Source organism: Triturus cristatus, chromosome 3_1 (genome assembly GCF_964204655.1).
Source record: "Triturus cristatus chromosome 3_1, aTriCri1.1, whole genome shotgun sequence".
NCBI classification, from domain to species: Eukaryota; Metazoa; Chordata; class Amphibia; order Caudata; family Salamandridae; genus Triturus; species Triturus cristatus.
Window position 1 is genome coordinate 903839220 of NC_140583.1, and position 15977 is coordinate 903855196.

At 42.5% G+C, this 15977-nt stretch overlaps 1 protein-coding gene across 4 annotated transcripts in view; it reads left to right on the plus strand.

The window, feature by feature from the left end:
• The first annotated feature begins 14510 nt into the window (after positions 1–14510).
• KCNH7 (potassium voltage-gated channel subfamily H member 7) overlaps positions 14511–15977 on the plus strand; it is a 1410086-nt gene continuing 1408619 nt past the window's right edge. For all 4 annotated transcript variants that reach the window (XM_085645418.1, XM_085645417.1, XM_085645419.1 and 1 more), the window contains exon 1: positions 14511–14940. In XM_085645418.1, coding sequence (XP_085501544.1) covers positions 14865–14940 — 76 coding nt within the window. In that variant the 5' untranslated portion in view covers positions 14511–14864. The remainder of the gene's footprint in view (positions 14941–15977) is intronic.

The window sequence follows — 15977 nt, forward strand, 5'->3', positions numbered from 1 at the left end:
AATGTATAAACAGCTGATTCCAACCGCTTAACTATCCCAACCTGTCAAAGTAAACTTCCCATTAACTTCATTACATCTAGCCCAATCTCCTAAAAACTGCTGCTCTTGAATCATGTGGTACATGAGGCGTAACATGCCCTAAACATAATTGTCCTTTGTTTATTTTTTATTACATGTCCGATCCTGCATTTACTAAAAAGCAAACATCCATTTCAGCGTACTCCCTGCTGCTAAGAGCAGCTAGAGGCTCCGAGCTTCGCTACCCTCAAGCACAATCTTTGCAGGAGACTCCAAGATCGGCTACAGCCTCATGCACAATCTGCCTTGAGTGGGAGGCACGTGCTCATCTACAGCATCAGAGCACAACACCGCATGACAGCGAGAACACACTGTAAGCCATGCGTCACTGCACGCGGCCCTGTCTTTCTCTTCGCCAGCACTAATGATTGTGCATTGCTGCAAGCGGCCTTGACTCTTGCGCCTCCAATGGCAGATCTTGCCGATTAACAATGGTAACCTCAAATGGTAACCAAGAGCAACTAACTGTAAACTACCTGAATACACTTCATATGTTGATTATTGAAATCTGTATAGATATTACATCAGCAAAACATTACCAAAAAACATTCATACAGGTAGCACACCTTCTTAAACCACAATATCATGCAAACTATTCAGTTAGCATATTAAGTATTTGCTAAACAGCACTTTCAATCCAATTAAGGTCATTAACTTGTGTATTATTACAACCCAGTTTACATAGAGAAAAACTATACTTATCTGCATAGAGCAGCAGCAAAAAGGAAGAAATATGGCTGGGAATTATAGCTTTTTATAATGTTAGAACGTTGGCTGTTAATGCAATAAGTTCTTTAAAGAGGCTGCTTTGAGTAGTGGCAATAAAATAGATTGCATTAATGTTAGCCTCCGTTCTTGCCATAAAATCATATTGATGCATGCTGCTATTATGATACTTTTTATAAAACACCCAGGGGAGAATAGCATGCCAGTGCTCCGTGAAGTTACTAAATTCAAGGGACACTGTGGCATAATGATTAGCTGAAACAAATCTGAGATCTGCCCTATCAATCGCTACCTTATTTGTGTCTTTGATGTTTGCCACCAACCTACTCTCCTCTTCTCCTCTGCAGTACTCAGGGAAAAAGGGGATTGGATGGAAAAGAGAAAGAATAACAAATATTCCTCGCTAATCGGCTCCTTCTGTGTGCTGGCACTTTTTTCTGGTCTCTACTCTCATCACTATTATGTGTGTTCTTGTGCTCCTAATTGATGTTAAATAAATTGGCAAATAAGGATGTTATGGTATACGGTATAATTAGAACCATCTACCTCTCCTAATATTTGCTTACTGATTACTACCCCTTTCCCTATTGTTGTTATGTTGATTTTGTAGATACAGAATGTGTGCAAGTGGTAACTTCTATAAACAGAAACAGAATCATCACTAAATTATGCCATATGAAAAAATACAAAGACGTAATCGATTCCTTTGAAGAACCTCTAGTATCTAGAACCATATTGGAAGGACCAATACCCTCCTGCTATTTCCAAGGAATTAATACTTTATTCAATCAAGAACTTCCAACAAGAATTTCACTCTATAGCTTCAAAACTGTTTCTCATGAAAAGAGTGCTCAAACAGCGTCTTTTTTCCACTTACATTTCAGGGACTTCCAAGAGTTCACATTTTGATGATGGAACAAGGCTCGGTCAATCATTATTGTAAGTATGTTTCCTTAGAAACTTTATGGATGCATCTTACTAACTAGCACCTACAGATCCAATGTGGTAATTGTTTCAACTTCTCTGTTACAGGTCTCCAAAGATTTCTGTTGAAGTGGTAGAATGGCTTTTAGAAAATAAATACTCCAGAGTTCACTATGAGGGTGGCGACCTGCCAGGAAGCGAGTACTCCAAATAACTGCCCAAACTCTAGAGCAGACTTACAGCAGGACAAAAAAATCCAGAAGACAAAAACAGGAATCTCAACAGCCTGGAAAGTATTCAGGTAAGTATCTCAACAGCAGGTAAAGCCTTTAACTTGAAACATGGCTTAATTTGGACCATGTTCAGACACCAGAACCACGATGGCCACCGACTTCCATGATAGGTTGGGCCCTTGACCCCATCTTGTGTGATTGCTGAATCCTCCAGGATCACTGCTCCGTAGATACACCCAACGCGAGCACATCCTGGCAACTGTGGCAATTCTCCCTTGACTGAAGGAACAAGTCCATCTGCTTTAGGTACAAAGAGACAAGAAGATGGTCATGACCGGGCAACTATGGGCCTGTGATGGTTAAATTCACACACAAATAGACAGATGGATAAAACTCCCCCTATCATTGGCTGGGAGAAAATCAGTCATTAAGATGATGGTGCAACCATAACTTCTCTACCTGCTCATTAACATTCCAGTACCTTGAAATAAACATGTCTTTAAATCCCTAAAGACTGTTCTTAGTCACATAATCTGGTCCAGAGGTCAACCTTAACTGAAGTGGAAGATACCTATACTAGAACTGGCTAAACATGGACTGGTAGCCCCAGATGGGGTAGTATATAACTTATCTGTCCAGGCTTTTTACACACTGTATTGATACTTCCCATGGCCGCTGCTAGCCCATATGGTGGTTGAAACAGGGGTAATTGCTCCAGATGCTCTGCAACCTGTCTGTTTAAAAAATTCTGCCACCCTTGTGGCTCCGTGAATACAATGGTCACTACCTATCATGCCTGGTAAGGACTGTAAAAGATGGCGAGCTACCTGATAGTATATTCTCCTAGTGTTTCCCTATGCAATAGCCCAGCACTGTCCATAAGGTGGAGACAGTGATAAAATCCTCACTGGCTAAGCATGGCATGACTTAGGTGGGACAAATATGAGGAGAAACAGTTTATATCACACCACAGCAATTCTTCAACAAAGTTCCAACTACTCTCTAGATATATTCCTATACCATGGACCATGGTAGACTATAATGAAATATAATTTAGAGTTCAACGGGAACCCACTAATTTTATGCTTTTTTTTTTTTTTTTTTTTCTTTATTCGATGAAATTTCATCATAAAAGAGCAATATAACAGCACAATACAATATATAAAATACCAAACGTAAAAATAGAAGCGACATTTTACCAATACCCTACTAAGGATAAACACAAGTCACATATCAGACATGATAGAAATCCTAACCAAGAACTTTTAACTAATAGTTGGGCAAGGGTAGGTTTTACAACACCTCATACGGGATCGCCAAGCACTGCCCAGAAATTTTGCAACTCCACAGACCATAGCAATAGAGGAAGTATCAGTGCTGAGTATCCGCAGGGCCGTTTTATGACATCTAAGGCCCAAACCCCTGCATAGCGGCTTTAACCAAATCCTCCTGGCAACCCTATAGGCTGGGCAAGCAAAAAAAAGATGTGCCACGGACTCTGTAGGGGCTGCACAGCCTGGACATGAATTCTCTTTGCCATCATGCTTTTTCCACCCCGAAGTGAAATCGTTTACTGGGAGGATCCCGAACCTAACTTTCTAGTAAAGTGCTCTATCCAAGGGCAACTCGATATAGTCCAAGAATGGTTCGAAACTCCTAATCCATTTGAAGGACAAGAATCGCTCGGTAAGGGGACCCCCAAAACTACTGGAGAGGGTCTCTTGCTGGACTAGATCCCAATATAGCTGTTTAATCACCAGCTTGGGTGGAGGTGATTGGCTTTCCCAGGAGTCGCTCAAACCCAAGAGAACTACCAACCGCTTCAGGTTGCTCAGCCATTTAATCCTATTGTTGGAATTAAGCTGGATTAATTCGTCTAGGGCGGCGGCATAATCCTGAAGCTCCCTTGTCCTTCGCAAGCGAACCCAAAAAAGTAACGGGCGCAAGCGCACTAAATCCTTGAGAGGGCGCCTGCCCATATCTGCCCGGAGAGGAATTAACGGGGTAGAGACTGGGAGGGCTACCGCATCTCTCAAAAACTTATTTTCAGCTCTGTCCAGCTCTATAGTATTTTCAAACCCCCATAGTTCTGAGCCATATAGGGCGGATGGGAGAACTTGGCCCTCATAAATAGTTAGGAGCGGTGATAAGGGCTTGCTCTTAGATTTCCGGTGTTCTCTCATAACTGCCCCAGAAGCTCTTTTATAATTTAACATCATTTTAGCCAAGTGGTCCTTCCAGCTCATGCGATTATTAACCCTAATACCCAGATAGTCATAGGAGTCTACCAGCTCCAAGGGCTCCCCATTAAGTAAAAAATTATTTCTAAATTTGGGTGATGGAGCTAAGGCCATGAACTTAGTTTTTAGAGTGTTGATGGTGAGACCTCTATCAGTGCAAAATGTGCTAAAACGATTCAACAGCTTCTGTAGGCCAGACGGGGACTTAGAGATCAAGATGGTATCATCCGCGAAGAGGAGTGTGGGGATTTTTTCACCTGCCAGGGAAGGAGCATCAGCTGGTTCTCCTCTCAGATAATCCACCACTCCATTCACAAAGAGAGAGAACAGCGTTGGAGCCATAACACATCCCTGGCGTACACCCCTCTTCATGGGTATCTTCTCAGTTAATTGACCTTGAGTACCCCACCTGATTCTGGCATAGTTCCCCTCATGGAGATGCACAATTAAACTCAAAAGGGGTCCGGGGAACCCCATGTTCTCCAAAACTTCCCACAGCCTCTCACGAGGGACCAGGTCGAAGGCCATCCTGAGATCTATGAAAGCCAGGTATAAGCTACCTTTGTTAATGGTAACCGACTTCCAATAGATCGCAAAGAAGCGAAAGACCTGGTCCATCGTACCCACCTTTTGGCGGAACCCCGCTTGCAAATGGGACAAAACATGCATCTCTTCCATCCAGGTGCCAACCCTCGATATAATTACCCTGCCAACCACCTTCTGTAACACATCAATCAAACTGATTGGTCTATAGTTGGCAGGGTCGTCTCTGGCACCCTTTTTAAAGACCGTGATTACCTCCGCTCCCTTCCACGAGTCTGGAACGGGGTATCCGTGAGAAATGAGGTTCATTATATTTGCAATGAGTTTGGCCCATAGCTCTGGGTCCTCCATTAGGAGGTCTCCAGGGATCCCATCTGGGCCGGCTGCTTTCTTTGGGGTGAGATGTCTGATGGCTAACACCACCTCAGAGGGCAAAAAGGGTTCCCTAACCGGGAGCATGGGAGGGACGCTAAGGACATGATCAGGAGGAGAGAGGGACATTTCTGACCCTCCATACAGGGTGGAAAAATGGGATTGCCATTGCTGGCCTGTTATATGACTATCTAAAGGTCGAGAACTAGTCAACCTAGCTTTGTTAATCAGATCCCAAAACAGCGATGAATTCTTTCTTTTAGAAGCTGTCTTGAGATCTTGCCAGCGTTGTTCTTCCCACTCTCGTTTTGCTTGCTCCAAAGCCCTTGCATATTCTTTCCTGGCTACACTAACCAGGGATTGATTCTTTTTACGCAGGGCGATTCTGATCTCATTTCTTTTATCCTTACAATGGGCCGAGTACCAAGGGTTACTTGTTATAGCTGTGTTGTTTTCCCTACCACCTCTCTTGCCTTTATTATTTCCAATTACGAAAAATTCCCCTTCTTTCACTGTTAAGTTATTGTACGCCTGAACGAAAAGCGTGCCCTGAACGGACGCTAGATCCTGATCAAGCACCACCAATTCTGTACTCAGGTCTTCAACATGCGCCCTAATCTTTACCAAGTTGTGAACCTGTAATTTAACCTTCTCCCATTTCAGTCTTCGGTTTCCCTGGAATGGTGTCACCTCCTTAGTGGACCTCAGGTGTGATAACCTCCGGATGTTATTCCGCTGCCCCCATCTTATCGTCATGCATAAAGGATTGTGATCACTGTCCTGTGAAGGAGTCACCACCATATCTACTAAATCACTCCACAGTGTCACATCTATTAAGATGTAATCAATTCTTGACGGGCTACTTAACCTATTGAAGGTCATCGCACCGTCAAAGTCAGAGAGAGTCCTACCATTGAGAGCTCTAAGGTTATATTCCACAGTTAGGGAATTAATCTGTATAACCTTTGATGACCATTTTTTGATTGGGGCCAAGGACAAGGTCGGAATTGACCATCTAGAGTCCACCTCCTCAATACCCAGGGGATCATCACCTTCCAGTGGTTCAAAAGTACAATTAAGATCCCCTCCCACTATAATTTTAGAGGAGGGGGGGCAGATAGCTAATGCCTGATCTAAAATAGATATAGTACTTGAATTTGAATCCCCTGTGTTCCATCTTGCGTAAACATTAAATAGATCTATCCTGCTGTTTACCCCCTCAAATGAAATATGTTGGATGTCGCAACACCCGGAGTTATAAGTAGTTACTTTCCAATTCAGGGCATTCTTGATCCATACATGTAGACCCCCGGCTGGTCTACCCCTTCCGCTACTCTGAGCTGGTATGAAAAAAGTGGAGTATCCTGATTTATGTAGTGGGGATATACTCCATGTTTCTTGGAATAAACATTCATCGAATTGATCGATGAAGAGATTCCATTCAGGTAGGTCCAACTTTCTTTGCAGACCCGCCACATTCCATGAAACTAGATTTAAGATTTTGTTATCTATTAAATGCGATTCGGAGGGGGCCCCCACGTGCATATCCGAATCAGGCATGATTTGAGCACCTATGGGATCTAATTGGACTGGGGGATCTGTCAACCTGAGGTCTACAGCGCTATGGTCCAGAGGTACGGAAAGGTAGGGGGATACAATCCCGCCAATAGCAGATCCGATTATAGTGGGTTGTCCTGTGATTACAGGAACAGCTCCGGGAACTTCCAAACACATCTCACGAGTATCATCCTTGGTACTAAATGAACCTATTCGCCCCCCTCGATCCTGGGGAGACTTTAGCCATCAATCACAGTCTGCCAGGCTAGAGATTTTATGCTCTTCACTAAGCTGCACACGCTGGCATACAATAGGAGATGGGTCTCACACACATATACCCTGCCACTGCTGAAGCCCTCTACTGGAAGCGTATCAGCTGTGGATCTGTGAGAGAGAGATTTGGGTGACTTATGAAACATTCATAAATGGGAATACTGAACATAACTGGAGGTAATCTCTACTAACTACAAACAAAAGCTAATACACTTTAAATGGACTATACTATACCCCTGCTAAGCCCCACCGACATGACAACACCAGGAAACATGACTGTACCCACTGTCATCAATCTCACACTGACTTCTTAGACTAGTCATGGAGGTGCCACTATATAGCGTCCTTTCAACAAGAGATTCTTGCCATGATTTCACACATTACTGACCATGACATTCCAAGTACACCAGATATAGTGTTCACGGGCCATGAATGAAAGCTACCAAAATCAACACAATGTCTCACGGCTCTCTTACTGTTGATACTCAAGAAGGAGGTTGCCTTACGATAGATGAAGTGGCTTCTTCCTAGACTAAATACCTGCAACACCAGATATGAACTGTTTGTTAATATGCAACCACCCCACTCTAGATCTAAAAATATATGGGCCCCCTTAAGGGTCTGTTTATCTCAATCACAGAATGAAGGGTTAAATAGTTCCGACCCCCAACCTTTTGCTCTGAATTAGGACTCTGTTATACCTATGAATAAAGGTGCTACCAAGAGAACTACTAGGAGGATGGATACTTGCAAGATGGCCCTTGTGACATTAGATACAGTGGATGACATAAGATTGGTGAGTATATGTTGTGCTCTTAGCAATGTTTGCCTTTTATTTCCTTTTCCTGTGTGTTGTACCATGATGAGTCACTATTATGTAGAGTTCAATATCTATCTTCTTGTACAAGATAAGAAAATTAAAATTTAAAAATATATTATTATAGGACTAATTGTATTGTCTGCTTTTATTCATTTATATATCTTTTAATATGTTTATATTACATTAATTGTTTGTTATATGTCCCTTAAATTATATTAAGTATTTGATAATTTTTTTCAAAAATATTTGTCTTAATTTTCCACTTTTGCAGTGCATTTTTTATTTTCATTTATAATTTATATTTGTTATCAATGGTCAATACATAAGCATTTAAATTAATACCTGAATATTAATTCTCTTCCTTGTACATTATGCTAAATGCCATTCATCCCACTCGTAAAACATTATTTTGCCTATTTTAAACAAACATGCATCGTACTTTTAATAATTTGTATTATACATTTAATGATTACACAATAAATAGTATTAATACAATTTACTATCCATTACCCCTAAATGCATTACATCTCACTCCTAAAGAAACTAATTTGCATATTCTAAACAAATGTTCAATGTAATTTTAATGTTAATATATTAATACAATTATTATTAAACAAGGATTTCAATTAGTACCAGAGTATTAATACATATCCCCATTGATTACTCATAACTCCCTACTCCCAAACAAATTAGTTGCCATTTTTAAAACAAATATGCATTGTAATTTTAATTAATTTGAATAAATTAATACACAAGTATTTTATTTAATACCGGATGAATAATACACTTTCACACCCATTGCCCCTGGGTACCTTATATCCTACCTGTAAAAAATAATTTTGTATATTTTAAACGAATATGCATTGCATTTTTAATAGTTAATATTTAAATTAAAAACTTTTAAATTAAAGTAAATTAAAGATAAATATACTCCTAATTATTACTCAATAATGCAATAGCATATACTTACCTTCACTTACCTATACTTACTATTATGTGTGGTATAGACATGTCTGGTGAAGGTATGTGTGAACAAGTCATGCACAGTAAAGACCTTTGCATGGCAAAGACTGCATTAAGGCACTTTTTGGTAAAGACTGCATTCTAAAGACTGCGTCCCAGCTTTCAGAGTGTGTGGCAATTATTAAAACATCTCAGGAACATCAAGATCCAACTCTTTTTACACATGGGTATTATGACCACAACTTCAGAAAAAGCACAGTCACAATAGGACTTCCAAAACATAGGTAAAAATGTCTACATAGAAAGTCAAATGTTCAAATCAATGTCAGTTATCCACATAGAATTAAAAATGCACTCCCCCATACCAGAGGGGGTATCAGAGGGCATTAACTGATTTGGAGGCAAATGTTCCTGGCCATCTACCGGCTTACTTTTTACTTCTACAAGATTTATATCCTCCTCAGATATAAATGTTAAGTGGCTGGCCGTGGCAAAACTGGACTATGCTTGTACAGTATGATACACATGTATTTCTGGGCTAAACAACATATATGATCTTGGAGAGATTGCAACAGGAAGTGGGGTAGATTTGGAGGCGGATAAGATGCAATGTTGGCAATGAAGGAGGTCAGAAGGTTTACAGATTTGATGACACTTAGATAGCTTCTCTTGGAGTGCCTTCACTTCATCTAACAACTCATACACATTACAAGAGATCCCTAACTGAACACCTGCTATGGTCTAATGACCTCCTTAAAAGCAGTCATTGGGAAATAACTAGGTGGAAAGTTGTGGGTAACACATGAGAGGCCAAGGATGCCATGGCAATTTGTCCCTTTGATTTCTGCTATTGCTCTGGGTAGGAGGAGGAACATTTTGAACAAGGGATGCAGCTAGAGACCCTGTTGGTATGGGGGCCTCTAGAGTTAAGAATGGCATGGATGCAAGCTCAGATAATTTTGGGACCTGCTCCTGATCTACCACAAAGATGTCTTGTTTTAGGCCAGGAGAAGCCCCACTGTCCCCATACTCCTGACTGGTGGTGTACATCCCTTTCACCCTCAGAGTAGACCTAACACCCTCTACTGAGAGTGTTTTGATGGTAGAACAAGCCTGTCTCTAGGTAAGTGCACTCTCCCTGCTGGTAGTAGGTTCCTCCTCCTAGCTGGTGGTTGAGAGATCTAGTGCCTTGCAGGATGTTGTTCTTAGCTACAGGTCATACTCTGATGGTCGATGGCCAGCTCTGTCTGGTGAAAAGGAATGAAGACAAAAAAATGATTAGTGAATATGTCTACTACCTGATATACATGAAATGATTTTCAGGAATATTAATTAAATATGATGAGGATTAACTCAGGAAAGAGTTTTACTTCCTTTTGCTATGGTAATGTCTAAACTAAACCTTCAATGTTTCATGTTGTACAAGTTGTGTGTGTTATCTCTTTAAATAGTGAGTAATGATTCCAAAAAACATAAGCCAGACCTTGTGTTCAGGACACCTATTTTGGAAAGGGACAGGGTTAGATTGAGAGAAATAGGGCCAGGGTTGGATTGGGGGATGTCAGCAGTCCACCTAGCATGCTACCTACAATGTAAATACCTTTGTGGCAAAATTGTCTCTTTAATTTTGTTTGTAAATGCGTAAAAATTTTAAAAAATATTAGATCTACAAAAAATGTTGTAGAAAGTTCTTGATATTTTAAAACCCACACTGTATGTTGGATGGCAAATTAAAGATACACACTGTCATTCTTACATACATTTATGCAGGCAAAATTAAATTGAAATGTAACATTAGTCACTGTTCACACAATTGTAAGTGATGCAGGTATAACCAATATATGAAACCTACAATTATTTTCCATTACACCAACATAACAATATTTTTAAACATAAATGGTTTTATAAACAAAAACTATGCAAGCAATGAGCAATTATTTGATCCATTTGTTTAACAAAACAAGATATGATACAGTCAAGAGAGAAGTTATTTGAAAACATTAGACTGGAGACATGACTGGACAACATTTTCAAAACACAAACACACATATTATCAGAGGAATATTATGCTTACTCCCTCTCTTGTGGTCAAAAGCTTGCAACTGAGAATTGATGGTCATCCAAGGTGCTCTTAGGACTGTCCTGTGCAGTGGTGTTATTCGGAGATCACCCCTCATCAGCCAGGCTAGCTTGAATCCAGTGGCACGAAGAGCAAGGGACACACGTCTGGGCATATTCATCCTACTAAGGGCAAAAAATGCTGTGCCAACAAACAATGGATGGAATGCTGAATAAATCAAACATTCGCCCCAGTCAAGAGATCTGAGTTAAATCCATTGCTCTTCTACACACTACCCATCCCAGTTTGGACCCAGCCATATCCAAATCAGTCATCACCCTGCTCCTCATGGAGACCGTCCAGCCCAAACTGCCAAGCTGGTTCCTCCTGGGATTGGAAACAAGCATCCTGGGACCGGTTTCAGGGTATCACCCTACTTCAGCCAGGCTAGCTTGAATCCAGTGGCACTGCGAGCAAGGGACCAATGTCTGGGCATACCCATCCCACTTAAGGAGAAAAATGCTGGGGCAACAAATGATTGACGGTATGCTGAATCTGGGTTAAATCCATCGGTCTTTTGCTCACCACTGCCCCCCAGTTTGGACGCATCCAGAAGCAAATCAGTCTTGACCCTGCTCCTCATGGGAACAGTCCAACCCAGATTTGTGACTGGGGGGGAATGTTTGATTTGTTCAGCATTCTTTCCATCAATTATTCTTTTTTCTTTTGTCACCATAAGTGGAAAGGATATGCCCAGATGTAAATCTTGTAAATCCTGTGCTCATTGTCCCTCAGATTTCAAGCTAGCCCGGCTGATGAGGGGTATTAACCCGAAACTGGTGCCAGGATGCTGGTTTACAGTCCATGCAGGACCTGGCCTGACAGTTCGGGCTGGATTGTTCCCATGGGAGCAGGGCCAAGACTGATTTGCATATGGCTGGCTTCACAACTGGGGTGGGATGGTGTGGTGAGCAAAAAAAACTATGGATTAAACCCAGATCTGTGACTGGGGGTGAATGTTTGACCTGTACAGCATCCTGTCCATCATTTGTTTTTTTTTGCCTTTGTCGCCCTAAGTAGGAAGGGTATGCCGAGACGTGGGTCCTATGCGCCTCTGTACAACAGAATTCATGTTAGCCTGGTTGATGAGGGGTGATACCCCGAAACCTGTCCCAGAATGCTTGTTTCTGGTCGTGGGAGGACCTAGCCTGGCAGTTCAGACTGGGGGGGAAGGGTCAAGTCTGATTTGCATATGACTGGGTCCAAATTGGGGTGGCGTGGTGAGCAAAAAAACAATGGATGAAACCCCAATCTTGTTTGTGTTAACAATTAAGCAACTTGTACCTGGAGACCCTGGAATCTGTTCCTTGCCCCACCCAGGGAACCTGGATATGGTGATAGCTCAGGGATGGTAGTTATTTGAAACCACGTCACATGGTAAGGTTGTACAACATGCTAAACGGTACATCTCTCTTGCACAAATTATCTGGGGAATACAGGAGCACCTGCATAGCAAGGCATCTGAAATGTGACTTAAGTATACCAAAAAGGAGTTCAACAGTAGCAATTAATGCACGAGTGATGAGGGTATAAATATAATTCCTTTACCACCCTTTGCCTGTCTTCCAGTGACTGTGGCAAGGTGACAACGGGTGCACTCTTATGGTGATATATCTCAATGTAATGACCTAAATGGCCAGGAGTATGCCCTGGTGTGTGTCCCTTACTAACTGAGCCACTTTGAACCAAGCTAGACCCAAGTGACAAGCACCAATCAGGGTGAAACCAGTCTTGGGTTACTTGTGTTCTGGTTCAGGGAGGACCTGCTCTGGCAGTTTGAGCTTAACTGCTGCTATTGGAGCAGAGTCAACCTTGATTTACATATGACTTGGTTCAAACTGAGTTGGCATGATGGGTAAAAGAATGATGGGTTGAAATGCTATCCCAAGTGTTTGCCAGTGATAAGACGTATTGCAAGCATTCCTCCCATCACCTTTTTTGTGTTTGTTGTAATGAGTTTCACCTGTATGTTATGTTATGTATATTTATATAGCACTCTAATCACCGTTGAGGGTATGCAGTCACTTTGCAAATGGTTCGGCATCTGCCTCCTTGATGGAATTATTCGAAAAGCAAGGTCTTCAGCTTCTTGTGGAACTTGAGAAAAGAGGAAGTACTGAGGTGGTGTGGGAGGTCACTCCATGTCTTTGGGGGAGGTGTAAGAGAAGGTGCGTCCTCTGGCTGTCACATTGTGAATACAGGGTACCCACCCGCAGAGGGTGGAGCAGTCCTGAGTTATCACTCTCTCCTGATTGCATTACCAGGCTTCTTCTACGTATTGGACGACTTATTGTAATATTTTTGCAAGACACTTCAAAGTTACGAGTATTTCTAAGTTAACATTAATTTAAAAATAGTAAAGCTGTACATTTTCCATACATTTTCCTAGATTTCCTTAGTTTTATTTACAGCTTCCATTGTTTTAGATCTAAATGTGTTACAGTACCAGTGATTGCCCATGTGTGGTGCTTGATTTACTAGGAGGTTTGGCTAATGTTCTCTTAAGCCTGTTTTGTCACTATTAGAATGATAATAGAATTAGAATTGTATTTTGTAAAAAGCAATTGTCTTACTCTTTTGTTTGTATTTTTGTATTAGCATACCCCTCCTTAAATCCTCCTTTAATTCCAATAAACCCTCCATTTTGCAGTAATTATTCTCTACTTTCCAGCCACTCTCCCTTGTTTCTCCCATGTGGACTACTAAAACACGTGCATATGTTGGAGATACCCGCACAGAAAACATAGGAGAAGTTGAGGTGGAGATGTCCGGGTCAGTAGTTTATGAGTTGCATTTTGTAGTAATCAAATAATACCACTGGAGTATTACTCTACATACTCCAAAGGGCACTTTTTGAATCAGGGCCCTAGATGTTCATGGTTTTAGATGGAAATTTGGGTTGAAGCATGGTATGCTAACGGCATGCTGTTAACTTGTACACTTGTCTAACCTGTGTGTTCCCTAATGTTGAACAAAAAAGAATGGCTGCCAGGATTATTTCCTCTGTTAGCTAGCAATGGTTTCTTTGTGCTTTTCTAATTTCTATGTGCTGAAGTTATTTTCTGTAAAGAGTGCACAGGCACAAAGGCTTAAGCCCAATAATAAAATGCATAGACACATGCTTTGTTAACTATAGGGGTGAGTGGAGGGAAGGGAGTCATGTGGGAGAGTACGTACTGAATACTTCTGAGCAACACCTGGAACCAAGATTAGGAGCTAGAGACAGGGCAAAAAAGGACATTTTCGAGAACTAAGGTGATAAAGGAGTTCGAGAAGAAGAGCTGAGGGACCGGGGTCAGAGGAAGTATAATGAGAAGGAGAGTGAGGAATAAACGAGGAGAAAAGTGTGACGGAAGAGGGCGGATGGCGAACACAAATAGAACGTGTAATAAGGCGTAGCACTGGGAGAAATAAACTGAAGAGGCAGGGAAGAAGGGCTCTAGCAAAGTGCGCACGCAGGCATTACAGTGTGGCAGTGGCTCCCGGTATCTGACTGGAAAGGGATGTGGCGCTCCTAAACGTTATCTCCCTCCTGATGTGTCGCTGAGTTTGGAGAGATTTATTGGCTGGTTTCTGCCGAGCCACGCTCGAGTAATGCTCCGGCCCCGAGGGGGGAGTCCCTCCCTCCAGCGGAGCAGCGCGAGGCTCCCAGCCCGATCAGCAGCAGCAGCGGCACAGCGCGCTCGGCAGGCGGTGGGGTCACATCCCTTTCCGCTCGCACTTGCGATGCGTGTTGTTGGCTCAGCGCATCGATCGCCCCAGTGACCTCCCTCCTGGCCGCCCTCACGCGGCACAGCGCTGCCCACAGGAGCGAGGATGGCTCTGCCTCCTCGGGAGAATCGGCGTGTCTAGTAGAAGTGGTGCTGAGGGCAGGCAGCTCGGCGTTCGGCGAGGATGGTGTGTCACAGGAGGAAGCTCCCTCACTGGATTGAACTGTGCAGTTGAAGGCGCTGGCACTTGGAGAAAAAACAGCTGGGGAGCAGGGCTCTAAACCAAGAACCAGCACAGGCACAAACATGCCTGTTCGGAGAGGACATGTGGCGCCACAAAACACCTTTCTGGGGACTATCATCAGAAAATTTGAGGGGCAAAGTAAGTCACTTTTTTTATCTGCCTGTACGCATAATTGGGTGAAGATCAAAATGTCGGTGATTAAGTTGGATGAATGGATGGATAAGCTTCATGGGTTAGAGAATAAGTGGGATGAATGAACGTACGGATGTGTCCTTTAATTGATATATGTACGGGTGGACAATAAGAGTGGATGATTAGTTGAAGTTTTGATGGGCGAGTGAATGGACAGTGGTGATCAGTGCAAGGATCGTTCAATGGAAGCAGGTGTGTGGGTGGTTGCATGGTTGGGCGTGCTGGTGAATGGGAGTGTTAATACTTTATTCACCGTTGCTTGGCATTATTAGCACTCCACCAATCAGCAGAATCGCTAAAACTAAGGGGGATACACTTCTAGCGCGAGCATCTCTTTCTAAGGCACATTCTTCTTGTACAAGAAAGAAGGGCAGAGAATGCAGCTTGGCACGTGCTTTCAGGGTTCACCATGCGAAAAATCAACTGTCTTTCTCGGATGTCAGGGTATTTTGTCTTGAGAGTTGACAGGCACCAACCCTTCCATGTGATGTACCACAGCCCGGAGTCCACCAATCAGATCATAGGTGGCCAGAAGATGTGTTTTCCCTTTCTTTTCTTGCTTCCTTTTTTTCCTGCAGTACGAGATATTCTCGGAACAAATATAGAATGAGAAAAACCTGTCAGTACACGAAGAGACCACGTGAACTTTTCTCACTGGTAGCAGGACGTTTATTAAAACCAGGAATGCGTGCCATGCTTGCTTCGAATAGGATGAAGAGCGTTATCTGAAAAATTTGCGCAAAATGCTCCATGTTGCGAGCGCACGCCCAGTGGAAAACATATATCCTTTGCACAAGGAGATACCTTCCAGGCAGTACAGCAGAGCTGTGCTTCGGTGCTCTCTCTGACACTTAAGACGCACCATGCAGCGCGCATCTAAAAGGAGTTCCCTGCCCACTGGCTTCAGGCTAATGAACAACACATTAATAATATAAACTCCTTAAAGTTCGTAAGCAAGCGTGTGCCTGTAGCGTTCTTCATGG